Source organism: Syngnathus scovelli, chromosome 2 (genome assembly GCF_024217435.2).
Source record: "Syngnathus scovelli strain Florida chromosome 2, RoL_Ssco_1.2, whole genome shotgun sequence".
Taxonomy (NCBI): domain Eukaryota; kingdom Metazoa; phylum Chordata; class Actinopteri; order Syngnathiformes; family Syngnathidae; genus Syngnathus; species Syngnathus scovelli.
The window spans coordinates 2,793,386-2,808,799 of NC_090848.1; the positions used below are offsets into that span (position 1 = coordinate 2,793,386).

The 15,414-nt window shown below is 44.9% G+C and overlaps 3 protein-coding genes and 1 long non-coding RNA gene across 12 annotated transcripts in view; 1 reads left to right on the forward strand and 3 right to left on the reverse strand.

Annotated features, from left to right (window-relative positions):
• Window positions 1–15,414, reverse strand: part of LOC125989336 (homeobox protein Hox-C4a) — a 45,822-nt gene that overhangs the window by 22,688 nt on the left and 7,720 nt on the right. For 2 of the 8 annotated variants that reach the window (XR_011086552.1, XR_007488650.2), the window contains exon 1: window positions 6,127–8,577. The exons of 1 other annotated variant lie outside the window; for it this stretch is intronic. The gene's annotated coding sequence lies outside the window, so the exon portion shown is untranslated. Of the gene's footprint in view, window positions 1–6,126; window positions 8,582–15,414 lie in introns of those variants that run through there. 5 more of the 8 variants (XR_011086551.1, XR_007488648.2, XR_007488651.2 and 2 more) reach the window with 3 other exon arrangements.
• hoxc6a (homeobox C6a) lies at window positions 826–2,159 on the reverse strand. 2 transcript variants are annotated; one of them, XM_049755578.2, is made up of 2 exons: window positions 1,604–2,159; window positions 826–1,267 (listed from the first exon to the last, which is right to left on the reverse strand). In XM_049755578.2, exons 1-2 carry the CDS (start codon window positions 2,010–2,012, stop codon window positions 945–947), a joined length of 732 nt encoding a protein of 243 aa, XP_049611535.1. In that variant the 5' UTR covers window positions 2,013–2,159; the 3' UTR covers window positions 826–944. The 2 variants fall into 2 exon arrangements, with proteins under 2 accessions (XP_049611535.1, XP_049611534.1); XM_049755577.2 differs by having other exon boundaries at window positions 830–1,270; window positions 1,604–2,158.
• Window positions 2,861–5,506, forward strand: LOC125989343 (uncharacterized). The gene is made up of 2 exons (XR_007488656.1): window positions 2,861–3,016; window positions 4,902–5,506. It is a non-coding gene; the product is annotated as an uncharacterized lncRNA (long non-coding RNA).
• On the reverse strand, window positions 9,026–12,329 carry hoxc8a (homeobox C8a). The gene is made up of 2 exons (XM_049755576.2): window positions 11,421–12,329; window positions 9,026–10,650 (listed from the first exon to the last, which is right to left on the reverse strand). Exons 1-2 carry the CDS (start codon window positions 11,854–11,856, stop codon window positions 10,340–10,342), a joined length of 747 nt encoding a protein of 248 aa, XP_049611533.1. The 5' UTR covers window positions 11,857–12,329; the 3' UTR covers window positions 9,026–10,339.

Below are 15,414 nucleotides of genomic sequence, written 5' to 3' on the forward strand. Positions count from 1 at the left end.
GACCAAACTAACGTCTTCAAGCATTTGATTTTTTTTAAACGCCCCGCAACCACACCGTGTTCCCATACAAAACACCTCACGAAATGCCAACATTTATTTACAAATATTTTATTCCATGATACACAATTATGACAAAACAGGAACTTTCAAAAAAAAAAAAAAAAAAAAAAAGATGGACGCGTACAAATATATCTCCGAAGGAACTGTGGGTTCGAACAAAAAAGGGTTGGGGTGATAAGCGCCATTTGGTGTTATGCGTTGACTATCAAAGCAACTAAATGCACATTCATCCTTTAAGGATTTGCATAAAATCGTATTCATCTGCATGGTAGAAAAAGTCCTGCTCACAAGCAAATTTTTCTACGTGTGTTTGTGTGTGCGTGTGTGTTTGTGTGTGCGCGCTACAGTTTCTTCGTGCAACGCTCAAGTTTCTGCAAGACTTATGTATACATATTTATCTCTCTCTCGCTATATATAATATATTCAAGTAGTAAATGACACTGTGGCCAAATGAAGGGTCCAACTCTTTCCTTCCGTGGAATGTTGAGACTAACGTAACACTGTATTTGATGAGCAGAGACTTCACAGTGATGCTTTGTTTGCGTGGGGGAGAAATAGGTTATACTGGCATTGGAAATAGAAATTAATACTTTTTTTTTTATTTTCACAATACAAGTGTGACACTGACGAGCTAAAAAAAAATCAACAAAACAAAAATTACATAAAAGTGATCCAGAGTCACAAGGTTGAGAATGTGGCTGAAATTAGTGGGATGATTTTTTTTTTTTTTTTTTGCAAGACTCCTCACCCCGGGGTGATATGAGGAAGACGAGGGGGGGGGGGGGGGGGGGGGGGGGGGAAGCCTTCATGCAATGGTCCCTTTCAGCTCCATGTTTAGGTAGTAATGTTGGGCTTCTATTTTTCCACGTGGCTCGGACGATAGCCTATTCCTTCTTTTTTTCGTCCTCCTTGTCGTCCTTGGCCGCGCTGCCGTCGCCGCCACCGCCGCGTTCGTCGTCTTGCGTGGCCGCCGTGGATTCGGCTCCCGCCACCGTGGAGCTCAAGTTGCTCTCCTTCTTCCACTTCATGCGCCGGTTTTGGAACCAGATCTTAATCTGGCGCTCGGTTAGGCAGAGCGCGTTGGCGATTTCGATGCGTCTGCGGCGGGTCAGGTAGCGATTGAAGTGGAACTCCTTCTCCAGCTCCAGAGTTTGGTAGCGCGAGTAGATCTGACGTCCCCTGCGCCTGTCTGACCCGTAGCCCACTCCTGCTGGGGGACAAAGTCGCCCGTTCAGTATGGATAGATAGATTTACAGTATGTATTTATTTGGCGGAAGGGGGGGGGGGGGGGCGGTTGCGTTCCATGCGAGTCCCGCGTCTTGCTGTATCGATAAATAAAAGTAGGGAGCTACAAGTGTTCGGTGCGCCTAAACGCGGGTTGTTTGTTTGCACATGCATGCAAAAGGCCCTGGCCGCGGCATCTACAAGTCAAGGAGATACAGTCATGTTTTATGGGGCCATAAAAAGTAGCTTACTCTCTTGGTGAGACAAATCGTAAAACGGGGCCCATTTCCTGAATTTATTTGCCGCTAGTAAAACTCACCGCTGTGTGAGTTCATGCGCTGCATCCACGGGTAGATGGGGATGTTGCTCTTGTGCTCCTGGGACGCCCTGCCCGGCTCCAGCGGGTAGTCCTGGCCAAGGTGGCTTTGTCCCGCGTTGGCTTGCCTGCAGCTGGGCAGCACGTCCTTGTCCTGCAGGAAGACGTTGGAGCCGTAGTCGTACTGAGCCCGGCCGGAGGAGCCGAACACCACGTTGTCCTGGGGCGAGTAGAAGGGCCCGGCGGCGTAGAGGCGGTGGTGGTGGTGGTGGTTCTGGCTCACGGCGGCGCCGTACGACGAGAAATGCCGCACCGGGTCATAGGTGCTGGAGTTGATGGGCACGTTGGGCAAAACGTCTTGGGCGCCGGAGAGATGGCAGGAGAGCGACGGGTTGGCGAAATAAGAATTCATACCTTGCCTCGTAACCCTCCTCGGCAACTCTCCCCACTTCGTTATCGCTCGCTTTTCAATCTCGCTTCCCACTAAATCTCCCTCCCGCGCGTGTCAGCCAACCACACCTTTCTGCGAGCTCGTCTTCTCTCGGGTTTTTTTCTCCCCCCTTTCTTTCTCCTCGTGTACCCCCCCCCACCCCCGATCGCAGCTCCACTCGGGTGCCTCCCCGCTATTTTGACGATTGGGTATTATTAATTTGCAATCTCCGCTTAAGACGCACAAAGTCGAGCGTTAGAGCAGAGCCTTGGCTCGCTCGCAGACAATATGACAAAGTCAGCTGACGCGGCTCCACCAATGACGAGACGGCAGAGCGGCAGAAACTGTAGCTTGTAGCCCAGAGCTGGAGCATTTGAGCAAAATGCCGATGAACACTACAAGCCGCGCGCGCACACACATACACACACACACAGCCCCGACTAAGGCAGTGTTTACTTTGATAAAGGCAATTGTGATTGGTAATATTCCATTTGAAGGAGCACATTAGTATTCAAATCCCCACCGACACCGAGCTCAGTTGAAAGAGACATATTATGTTAACAAACTCTATGAGGGCTTGTTTTGCCCTTATATATATATATATATATATATATATATATATATATATATATATATATATATATATATATATATATATATATATATATATATATATATTAGTGTGTGTGTGCGTGCGTTTGAACACAAAAGGGCACACACACACGCATTTTACATTTATTCATGCAGCATGGAAGACAATTTTTATTTTTTTTGTCAAGCTTTAGCGTCAAAGTTTCCACGGCGCGATGAATTGTTGGACGTGTGAGCAATTTCCAAAGCTTTTTGCAGTGAACAGGGGGAGGTGGTAAGAATGCGTTTATGGTCTGGCTTGTGTGAGGGCAATAAAACAAGTGACGTTCCCCCAGCTCGCCCAAAACTAGCTATGCAGCAAAGCGAGAAGGCTGCCTGCAGGCACAGAAAAAAAAGTAAGTCCTTTAATGAACATTATGTCTGACACTTTTGCATTAAAAAAAATCCCACACTCGATCCTCAGAAAGAAATTCCGCACACACAAACACACCCGGCCTCTGAGGGGGAGAGTTTTAAAGGAGCTTTGCTGAGTTGTTGCCGTCATACGTGTGCATTCCTGCGCCGTGCAAGAGAGCAAGCAAACTGATGATTATCTTCGTGGCAAATAATGGCTTTGGAAATTGCTTTTGAGGCGCACCACCAACACGCAAAACTTGAGCGATTGTGATTTGGACAACCCTAAACGGATATTACAATTGCTGCCTACTTTTGTTCTGCCTTGACAAATTGTCTGACAATGAATTAAAAAAGACTTTTATTTTCATGTAGTTGTCATCACGTAACATAAAAAAAATGAGTCAAGAAAATACAAGAGGTTATGTTTTTTCTATTTTTTATATCGCGAAATAATCTGTCGCGATGGAAAAGCGCATTCACGGGCTGCGTTTGTTTGTTGTGGACTTCATTGATTTTGGCGTGCAAGCCTCAGCCGCCCACAAAAGAGACAACAAAGACGAGGAAGTGACTTGCCATAAAACCTTCCTTCCCTTCCCCGTATTTGGGGCCATGTGTGAGCGACCATCCGCCTTTACAGCAAATGTTTGCAGCATATGCGTGTTCGCGGGATCGTAGGAGTAACGTCAAAAGATTGCAGTGCGGCTTTTATTTATTTTTTCGAAATAATACTATAACTGCAGTGGAATCCGTCCCCCGTCTCAATTAAACAAATGATTTGAAGTTGTAGCATTTTCCGAGCACCCGTGCAGCAACCGAGGCAAAATGTGTCAACAAAGAGCGCACACGATCCGGCCCGTAAAGTTTTCGGTTGTAAATAAAAGCTGACGAGGGAAGGCAAAAAGTGAGACTGGAATGCAGCACAATTAGAAAGGTCAGCCTTGCCCTCACTTTGTACGCTTTTATTGCGGCCCAGCAGGCGCGTCAATTGCATGCGCGCCTCCAAAGCAGCCTTTTGCCTGCACTTTCTCCACCGCGTCTTTTGCCCGACTTTATCTCGGGAACAAAACAACAACAAAAATCCGCAACCAAAAGGACGCTTCTATAAAAACACAACTGAATTGAATTACTTTATACATAGCTGCTATTATTATTATTATTATTATTATTATTATTATTATTATTATTATTATTATTATTATTAGTACTAGTGCTGTTGTCTGTTGCTCTCAGGTTGGGGGCAGAAGAACCGTATTGTTATAATTCGTTGAAAATAAAATAACAATAATTATAATAGTAATAATAATAATAATAATTACTATTACTATTATCAGTATTATTATCATGATAACAATGTTACTTAAATTGTGAAGCTTTAACAGACCGAGGAGCCAGCTGGACCCATTTGAAACTCAGCTGATTTTTCTTTCTTTCTTTTTTTTTTTTTTTTTTACTGTGACTTAACATGACACAGTTATTTTTTCTGTCAAGTGTACCATTTCGACATGATCCGTACTGATTAAAACGCAGCAAGGGAGTTTAAGGCTGGTAAGCTCTGATGTTCACTAATAAGGACTAATTGGGTTTGTAACAATGTAAAGGCATCTATAGGCACTTTAGCGTGGCAGGCTGGCCCAATTACGGCCGGAAGTGTTCGACTTTGTGCTCGTTATGCACTCAGGAAGCCAGTACCCAGCGAGCGTCATGTTGATCCACACGTCATAAATTAGGACCATTAGTGGGCAAAAACTTCGGACCTGTCGGGAGTTCTAAATGTGGTGATGGGGACAGATGTACGACTTCAATGGACCTGTATTTAACAACGCAAAACGTGGAACAAAAATGGATTAAAAGGGGCCATTTGCTTGTGTGTGTGTGTGTGTGCAGGCACAAAAGTGGACCATTACAGCAGCAGAGCCTCGCGGGGGGACAACAGACGACTTGCATGGGCGGCTCAGAAGATTCGAAAGGCTTCAAGAAGCACCATTTGACAATAAATACACTTTACTTGCAAGCTCCAAGGACGCGCGAATAGCACACAATTCTAGCTGCATGAGTGTAAAATAGCTACTATGAAACGCGCACGCGCGCGCGCGCGCGCACACACTATGTCGTGTGATTTGATATTATTAGAATTATATAAGATGTTTATAAAAATATATTAAGGACATTAAATCGGTTTTAATAATTAATTGAGGCCCAAACACAATGCTGAAAGATATTTCACAGACGCACGCACGCACATTGCAGCTGTTACCCGTACGTGTATGCTGGGATTTTTTTTTTTTTTTGTCTACTTCCGTCAGGGAAAAATCTGGAATGCGTTTGATGACTATTTGGATATATATCTTCATCGCTACTGGCTATTTAGAACCACACGCGCACACACACGCACTTCTCATTTGACAAGAACCATGATGACAATTCCTGATGTGAATAAATATGAACGACAATAAAAACGCTCATGTGTCTTGGATACATGCAGAAAGAAACGTAATGTGTGTTGATAAATACAAAGTCGAGTTTCTCCAAGACGGCATTGGAAAAGCTGACCAGCGCGCACACGCGCGTACACAAGCACACAAACACACGCGTGGGTCAGCTGACATCCGCAGTGAGGCAGCTCAAAACAACCGCTGCCCCGCCCACTTCCCCCCTGCAAAACGGCTGGTCGCTAGGGGGCACTGTAGGGTCCTACCACAACGTCAGCTTGCCTGTCTGTGTGATAACACGACGGCAGCCTGTTGGCAGACACTCGAATCTATCAACAACAACGACGACAACAACAACTTATAATCCACCACTCAATAATAATCATGGTAGGTCTTGGAGAAAATGGGGGGAAAAGGGATAAGGCGTCTCCGGCTAATTGCTAGCAGCACAGTGGGCAATAAGCTTTCAAATGCTAAGCCGTGATCGAGTCCACGCAGGTGCTCCTGGCCGTCAGCAGGCTAGCTAGCTCGGCCGCTGTGTCGTGGGGGCTCCCACAGCTGGGTCATACGCGGCCCCCACACACCTTGCCGTGATTTCACAGGCATCTGCATCGTCCATCAGGACACGCGCGGCATCCAAATACGAGCAGCAAGAGAAGAGAAAAAAATCGCCGTCCTACCTGAACGGCGTCTCTGCGGGGGCTCCATCTTGCAGGTTGCCCACGCTCGCTCGCTGGCTTGTTGTCTGGCTCGCGCGCGCGCACGCACGCAGCCTATGAGGATGCAGCAATGCAAAAAGTCCATTCGTGCAGCTCGCTTTCCTTCCGTGTTCCGGAGGGAGAAGGGCTGCAGGCTGTCCTCGAGATGCCTGCCTGCGGCGTGAAGGCGGCCGAGAGAAGGTGAACGAGCGGCCGAAGCTGTTATGTGCATGTCCCCACGTGAGCGTGGAGAAACCGGGGAGCTTTTACACGACTGCAGCCTGCTCTGCTGGCGATTCAAAGGAAGGAGCGGGGAATAGACAACAGCATAAAGTTCATGTTCATAGAGCGTGAGCCACGTGGCTCGCCGCAGCCAATCACGGCTAGCCGTGAGTCGTAAACTTTTATTACTCAGCTGTAAATTTCTCTCTTTAACAACCAGGAATGTTTGCACCCATCTTTGCCATTCCCCCTCTTTCCAGTGCAGCAAATATGCAACACGAAAGAAAAAAAAAAAAGGAAACGGCCGCAAAAGACGCAGCTCCAATGCGGACGTTTGTCCGTCAGTGTGAGGCAAATACTGACACGCTGCAGTTGATATTGTACGCAAAGCAAAGTGTAAGAACGCCATTAGATATAGTTGAGGGCAATTAAACAAGCGCACAAGGACAGACGAAAGTGGACTGGAATGAGAGCAAGGACCGAGCCAGTTGGAGGCCACTCACATGACGCAGCGCGTCCAATCATGAGCGCGCACGTTCTCGTCAACTCAGCCAATTAAACAAACTTCAACATGTTTTTACTCAACGACGCGCACGTTGTAAATTGCACAACTTCGATGACGAAATTCCTTCAATAGCAACTTCCTAATGCGCCAATATAATAATTCCAACACGGAGAAAACACAACACTTGAGCAAATTCAGTTGGCCAAATAGCAAAACTGAATCATTTGAAATAGAAACGGAAGGACACTCAAAACAAAACGAGCCTCTCCCATTTGACGATGAATAGAATGAGTTGATTTCGCATGGGGAAAGGCCAGCAGACACAAAAGACGCAAAAAAAAAAAAAAAGAAAAGCTGCATGCGAGTCTTTCCTTTACACCACCAATAAAGTTTACAACAGGTACACTAAAGTTTAGTGCTGACAATGTCAGCCCTCTGGTGAAAACACGCACGTAAGATATAGGCTGATGTGTACACGCCAAATGTTGCCACAAAAGACACATCCGGATACAAAATGCAGGCGCATTATATAATGCGTACAACTATTTTAAAATAGAACATGCAGAGATTGTACAAGGCATAATAAAATGAATGTAAAAACTGAATGTGTTGATTGGATGGAAGGATTTTTTTTATTTTTCACACTACAAAAAAAAAAAATCAAAAATGCTATATACGCACTCGTTCTGATGACGTTCGTTTGGTTCTGAATTCAACGGGACACACAATCGACATCACGTCACCAATACAGAAATAAAGAAAACAACTTAACGGACAAATGTTTAAAACGATCGTTTTGTTTGACTTTGTAATAAGCACAAAGCCGAAATAATTTGATAAATTACTTGTAAACTCAATCTAAATGAACTAAATAATTATTTTTAAAACTGCATTATGTGAGTGATTTGACAAAGGGTCATTTTAGTTTGTAGAGAGTTTATGAATGAACCGTCAAGTAGAAAATGATTGAATTCAAACTATCTCAAGGAGGAGGTTATTTGTCTCGAATTTAGGAGGTGCTTGAAACAATCCACGGCAATATTCATAATAAAACAACTCATTTAGAACGCACTTTAACTTGTCGGGAATGGGATCACACCGATTACATTAGGATAAATGTAGTTTTTGCCTATTTTTTTCAGTTTTATGTTTGCACACACATTTTGCACATATTTGTTTATGTTTGCACCGACATTTTGTTTTTTTTTGTTTTTTTTTACACCAAAGTAGTAAGAGCAATTTTTTTCAGTGCAAACTAAGTTATTTTATTATAAGAGCGCACGTGACACGAATTGAACGTAGAGCACGTCAATTGACATTGTGAAATGTGAATAAGGGGGAAGGGAGCAGACAAAAGCATCATTGTTTTAACGTGCAAACACAACAATACGTTTCCACATCTATTCACTTATTTTGTTCATTGAAAAGCACCAACTGCCGCTGTAAAGTTTCTGTTCAAATCACGGAAATATCTCAGAGGTGTGTGTGTGTTCCAAGCATGAAGGTAGCTTTCTGGGGCTTTGGGCCTGACGTGTGTGAAACCGGCTCACAATTATGCTGCTATTCGAACCACACCTTGCTTGCTCGCTACCTTGATAATAACGCAGCCAACGTTTATTCAACTCAAATATTAATAATCTCAAGATTCATTAAAAACGCTCCCTGAAGACAGCAAGTTTTTATTATCTTATTATTAAAGAGATTCATCAAATGGGAGGGGGGGGGGGGGGGTGCCTGAGGCTTTAGATACCTTACACACTGTGCATCCCCGCAAAAGGCAAATGAAAGTATTTTTTTAACAGCAACTTTATATATATATATATATATATATATATATATATATATATATATATATATATATATATTTTTTTTTTTTTACTTTTTTTCTCCTTGGTCGGTCCAGTTTTTTTTAAGCCAGCACTTTTAAGGGTGTATGTTGATATCATGAGCTAATTTCTAGGAAAACAATAAAAAGAACAATAATAATAACACGCTCTGCGTTTTATGAGGTGAGAGCCTAAGGCGTTATTCTTGCATGCATTTTAGTGTGTGTGTGCGAGAGAGAGAGAGAGACAGAGAGAGAGAGAGAGAGACAGAGAGAATGAAGGCAATCAATTAGAAGACGCATGTAATAAATAGAAAAGAGGGAAGAAATGATTGTGAGGCATCCTCTTTATTTGTGATTTGACATCAACAATGGCGGGACACAAAGTTGTCTTTCACAGGAGAAACACCATGAAACGAGCGTAATTGTTAACATCAATATATAACAAGACATACACAAAGGTTATATTCAGTGCAAAACAAACAAACAAACAAACAAAAGAAAATCAAAAAAAGCAAGGAAACAAGCAAAAGAACCTCGTCTATCTATTTCACCAGCACATTGAAATTGAAAGGAAAGAGTGTTGCAGCTCTCTACGCGCAGTCACTGTGCGTTTTCTTGTAGGCAGTTTGAGTTGTTGGGGAACTCGTTTGTGGTTCGTGGCGAGCCGTGCCACGCGTCTCGTCTCGTCTCGACTCGAGTGGCTGCAAGTGTGACTTTTGCAAATTAGGCAGCGTGCGAGCGAGCGGCTCGCAAGTTTAGGTAGTGCCTGCATGCGTGCTAACAACCTCCTCATTGCTTGGCTTCCAACAATTGTCTTCAACAAGTATTGACTAAATGCTACATGTACATAACTTAAGAAAACTAGATCGGTGCGTTGCGCGCGCGCGAGGGTGTGAGGATAGGGGGTGGGGTGGGGTGGGTGTATAACACTTTCAAATAATAATAATAATAATAATAAACGTATGAAACCTCTATATTGAGACATCTCTATTGCAATTCTCCCCAGGTTTAGGTAGCATCAAATGATTTCAAACGATTGCAATTTCCTGGTTAAAAAATAAAAAAGCGCGTGTGGGGAGATCGTGGCTGTTTTCAGACCATCCGGACTGAAACTGCATCAATTGACGAGAATGATCCTAATGACAATCCTAAAAGTGGCTGTTTGTACAAATTGCTGCGATGATTGCTGCATGAGAGCGCCACTAAAAGCCCTCGCTTGACTTTGAAATGATTTGGGCGCTTTATTTACACTTTGCATCGCGTCGTTTGAATTGATTTTAATGCAATTGTCCGCCCAAAAGTTGCGCAGCCATTTAAAAAAAAAAAAAAATCATTTATCATGCGTTTTATTTCCCTTTTTGTTCCGTTTTGCAAGGGCAGCAAACGCAATCCAAAACAAGGTTTAAGCGCTTTTTATGTTATTTTTTTTTTCCGAAAATGGGCCATCTCGTTGGATAACGAGGGTTAAATGTGCCTGACGGGAATATTGTTGGAATCCCTGTTGCCACTTGACAAAAGGAAAGGGTGGCCATAAAGATGACGCGCTCGCGACTCCTGCTCCGTTTATGAGACCTCGCTCTCCTTTTTTTTTCTTCTCCCTTCTCTTTTTCAGCCCTATAACCATAAAAAGGACCATAAAATCACTCCTTGCTCTCCTCTCGCTCTTCCGCTTCCTTGTCTTCGCCCTCTTCGCCTTCACCGTCCTCGTTGCCCTCCTCCTCAGCTTCAGCCTCCCCCCTCTGACCCGGAAACTTGTCCTTGTTGTTCTCCTTTTTCCACTTCATGCGGCGGTTCTGGAACCAGATTTTCACCTGTCGCTCGGTCAGGCTCAGGGCGTGCGACACCTCGATTCTTCTCTTTCGGGTCAGGTAAGGGTTGAAGAGAAACTCCTTCTCCAGTTCCAGAGTCTGGTAGCGGCTGTACGTTTGCCTGCCGTTGCGTCGTCCTGGCGCTTGAGGGGCAGACACGCAAATTAAAAAGAAAGGGAGACAAAATGAAAATACAACACTAACAACGACCCCGTTGAAGTGCGTCCGAGTGTCGCAATTTAACATCATTCGTGCGAAGCATATGGGTGTCAAACTCAAGGTCCGGGGGCCAGATACGGCCCACCGCATCATTTTATGTGGCCCGCAAAGACAAATTGCGCATTGCCTCCATGTGTCAATACTAAAATGACAAATTGTCTTCACTTTTAATTATAGAGAAATTGCCAGCATTTTTAAAATATTTGAAACGTTTTTACTATTCTGAGTTCCAAACTAGTTAGTTGTATAGAATACAAGGTGTTGACAGTCATAAATGCCCTCGGAAGGAAACTATGACTACAATGCGGCCCGAGTCAAAAATTAGTTTGACACCCCTGATATTGTAAAGCCTACAGGCCGCATGAATGATCAATAAACGACCCCCCCAATAATGCCATGCCAGGTGAGTCCAATGAGCTCTTTCCAAAAATGACTCCATTTTGTAGACAGTGTCGTGACGGTGCACTGCAAAATATCGCACGGGAACAAAAAAAATGTGGCTGTCATGCTACGATCCGTAAATGTGAGCTGTATGGGCATGTGCTGCACTGCAGTGCCTCTACATGTTCTCGCTATGCACAGTCAACACCGACCGACACACGCACACACGCCCGCCCGCCCGCCCGCCCGTCCGCCTCCGACGACACATGCACAACCGACGGACGCATAATAAGAGCGGAATGCAGATTCTGACCGTGGGGTCGCATCCAGGGGAACATGAGGCTGGGCGAGGAGCTTTGATTCAAGTGGCCTTGTCCTTCCCCGGGGTTGGAGCCTGCCGACGATTTACAGTCCGGGTACTGCGCCAGGCTCGCCTCCTGCTGGCTGCCGTACAGCGTTTGCCTCGGCAGGGCTTCGTATCCGTAGAATTTGCCGGCGTCGCTGTGGCACGCCAGTGCGCACGGGTTCTGCTGGTAGCCCGGGTTGGAAATGCCCGCGGTGCCGTGGTGGAAAAAGTCCTGCACATGGTGGGGCGGGTGCTGGAAGCCCGGCGCGGCCGCCCCGGGTCCGTAGACCAGCGTGTGGCTGCGGGCGACGCTCTGTGGAAACCGGCAGTCGTAATAGGTCGGCTCCAGAGACTCGCCGCCTTTGTACTTGGAGAAAAGAGGGTTGACAAAATAGGAGCTCATGTTTGTTTTTGCATCCGGCGCTGCACCTCGCTCTCTCGCGCGCACTCCTTCTCTTTCTCTGTCTCTCGCTCGCTCGGTCGGTCGCGGCTGTGGAGGATCTCGGGGAGGGTGATGGCAGCCTTTTGTTTGGGGCTCCCAAGTCGCACAACACGGCGCGTTACACACGCGCAGACAGACAAAACCGGAAACTGGAGGAACGCTGCCCCTTCGGACGATCCACGGCAGCTCAGTCGCTCTGAGCCTTTGCTCTCATCGGATGGCTCCCTGCCTGCCTGCCTGCCTGCCTCGGCTGCCTCGGCTGCGTGGGCTGTTGCTGTAGCTGCCGCCGCCTCCGCCGCGCTGCCGCGTCTTGTTGTTTTTCCGCCCCGGCTTTTTGCAGGCTCAAGTCCGGCTCACGGCATGTGTGCGTCTTATCTAAACTTAAAGCTTGGCGTGCAGTCACAGACGCTTGTGCTCTTTTTTCCCCCCTTTTTTTTAGCTTCCCACCCCCACCGCAGGCGCCCCCTCCTCCCCGTCCTCCCCGTCCTCCCCCTCCCTCCCCTCTCCATCCCCTTCATCTTTTCCATAGCGGTCAGACGTGGGGCCCTATACGGATACTGTATATGCACACCTTGGAGGAGCTGCCTGTAATCGTCACTATGTGATCACCTCATCAGCGGATGGCATTTTCAAAAAGTCCAAAATGAGTGTGCCTTGCGCTGCTGCACAAAGAGGACCCCCCCTCCCCTTAATAAAGGCTAAGAGGCGCATCATCCGCTCACCAGATATAAACGCCATTTTAGCCTTGACCCCCGGTGGGCTGTTACAATGATATGAGAAAAAGAACAAAAGCATGTCCAGAAGCACCACTAAGAGAGCAACAAAAACAAAAGCACCGCGTGTAGATGTTGCAGAAAACAAGTACAACACACAAGCCAACATCTCAATTCAAGAGCACTAAGAAGTGCGGTCGGAGCAATGACCACCATCTACAGCGAGCGTGGTAGATAACACGACAGAGAAGAGCTAACTGAAGCTATATATAGCAAGACGCACGCACTATAGCAAGAACAACAGCAGAAAATGAGCCCCCGTCAATGGCGTTGTGCACGGCCCCGGTGTAATCGAGTAAAGGGGGCCATGCGGGGCAGCACACACTTGCACCCGGCGCTGTAAAACACCGACACACGCAAATATAAACACGACCTATGAATAGTAGGTGCCACTCAATGACCCCGTAAAAGCCACCGAGAATAAATCTCCTAGCGTGGAAGAGTTCATAAAATTTTACACTGGATGTTTAGCTGCAATCAGCACTCGCGAGTCCCACTTCAACGCTCACACTGGCTCGCTCGCTCGCCCGCTCTCTCCAAATATGCCAGCGTGCTTTTTGTGGGGCCACTAACGTTTTATACACATCCTCGTAAAATATGAAAGGCGCGCTGGGTGAATTTATAGACCTTTCACACTCTATAAATATGCAGATTGCCAATCACTGCTACTAACGCGCACACAGACGCGCACGCGCACGCACACACAAACGTCTTCGTACAACTGATCAGGTCATTATTATTATTATTATTATTATTATTATTATTATTATTATTATTATTATTATTATTATTATTATATACTATTATCATATACTATTATCATATACTTTAATTATATATTATTATTATTATTATTTTATTATTATTAATATTATCAGGAGTAGTAGTATTCGTGTTAGTAGTTAATAGTTCATAATATTCTCAGTACATTCGCAAAAGAAATAGTAAATAAAATAATAATGAAGCAGTGATGATGTTGATATTGCTTTTGGTATATTGTACTAGTATTAGTCATATAGTCTTGTAGTCTATTACCTTCACGCGAGTTCTACCAACCTGGCATTTTAGCGGATTTTTCATTTTACAGTACAATTCAAAAATGTTAATTTGATTCTATTTCCGTGGTTTAGTGCATTATATACTTTCTCACAATTTTGTGTTAAAATATTTTAGAGAGAACAAACATAGTTTGCTCAATAATACATATGAGTCATGGAATAATTCAAATATAAAACTAGGTTGATCTATAAAGTTTAAGTCGAGTTTATGATTCAATTTATAATCAACGCACTGATCACACATGATCACACACGGACATTGTAGTATTAAGCAGAAGCGGTGGAAGAAGCAGCAGCAGAGTCTACTGCATTGTACCAAGAGGCAATGAAATGTTTGGACAGCAACCACCTGGGTGCTTTTTGTCCATGAAATGCGGCGGCTGAGCACGGCGGTCATTTTGCCTTGCCTTCTTTTTTTTTTATGAGGCAAGGGACAAGAAGCAATTCAGCAGAGGCTGCCAGGTTGAAAACGCGGAGCAACAGCGTCATCTAGTGTTCACGCGACCAAACACCTGACAACCTGACTGCAGTCCACCAATCACAAACGCCATAACGGGGACAACAAAATGTCCCCATTTGTTCACGTCAAGTCACAACGTCGCCATTTTGTTAGAATGGGCGCACGACGTCATTTATTAAATCTGATGACCCGCATTTTTATAATTATTTGTCTACGAGTCGCGCATGGAGGCCAGGTGACGTGCTCATTCAGCGCAACAACTATTTTGCCCATTTAATGCTTGTCTAATAGAGCAGTCATATGATGAAGGGCAGGGGAGGGAGGGGGGGGGGAGGACATTGCAGCTGGTCCGTGAGAAAGGGAAGTGGGGGGGGAGTCGAGGTTGCACTGGAGGTGCGCATGACTCCTTTGAACGAGTCCTGCCGCTGCGTCCATTAAAACCATAAAGTCATTTAGGCCAGACGTCTAGCCAGTCGTTCGAGTTTGCTTTGTTACTCTGCAGTTGAGACAAATAAGACAGCCCCAGCAAGGCCCAGTTAAAAAAAAAAAAAAAAAAAATCGCAACCCACACAGCGGCCTTTTTTGTATGCGTGCGGGCGGAAATGCAGACGATTGGCCTTTGGAAAGCGCAGCATCCTGTCCGCATTGTTCTCCGTCACAAAAAGATCATTTAGCCTCTTCTCCAACTCGCTTCAAAAATGGAAATTTAGCCCACTGCAGCCCTCTCAAGCACAAACTGGGAAAATTTGGGGGGCGATGTTCAAATTGCATTCGGACATTTGTCGTTGCTACGTTGAAAAAGCACAAATCTTTTGTCAAAATTAACCTCAACGAGTCAAACTCGTTTCATCCCCTCCCACAATGTTTTGTTTATTATTTAATCAGAGTTAAATGGTGGCTGAAGCTGAGTTGGCCAAGGTGCCTAGCTTGCGCGGCCAAAACACACATGACACTCCTAAAATTGCTGGGTTAAAAACATCCCAACTCGTGTTAAACATTGGACCGACCCAGGAAGTTGGGTTTTCGGTTGTTTTGCAAAATAGAAAATAAAAATTGTACAGAAAATGGGTTGTTTTTGTGCAAAACAATCTAGAAAGCTTGGTCAAATTGACCAAATTGAGTTGGTTTTGACCATTTTTTAAGGCTGCATTGGAAAAAAATGTTCCAAAACAATATATATATATATATATATATATATATATATATATATATATATATATATATATAT

Bases quoted from the DNA above. Each gene is read 5' to 3' on its own strand.
- hoxc6a (XM_049755577.2), bottom strand. From the start codon at position 2,012: ATGAATTCTTATTTCGCCAACCCGTCGCTCTCCTGCCATCTCTCCGGC. The intron at 1,271-1,603 runs GTGAGTTTTACT...TTTGTCCCCCAG, and splicing joins GCGCATGAACTCACACAGCG to CAGGAGTGGGCTACGGGTCA.
- hoxc8a (XM_049755576.2), bottom strand. From the start codon at position 11,856: ATGAGCTCCTATTTTGTCAACCCTCTTTTCTCCAAGTACAAAGGCGGC. The intron at 10,651-11,420 runs GTCAGAATCTGC...CTGCCCCTCAAG, and splicing joins CCCCTGGATGCGACCCCACG to CGCCAGGACGACGCAACGGC.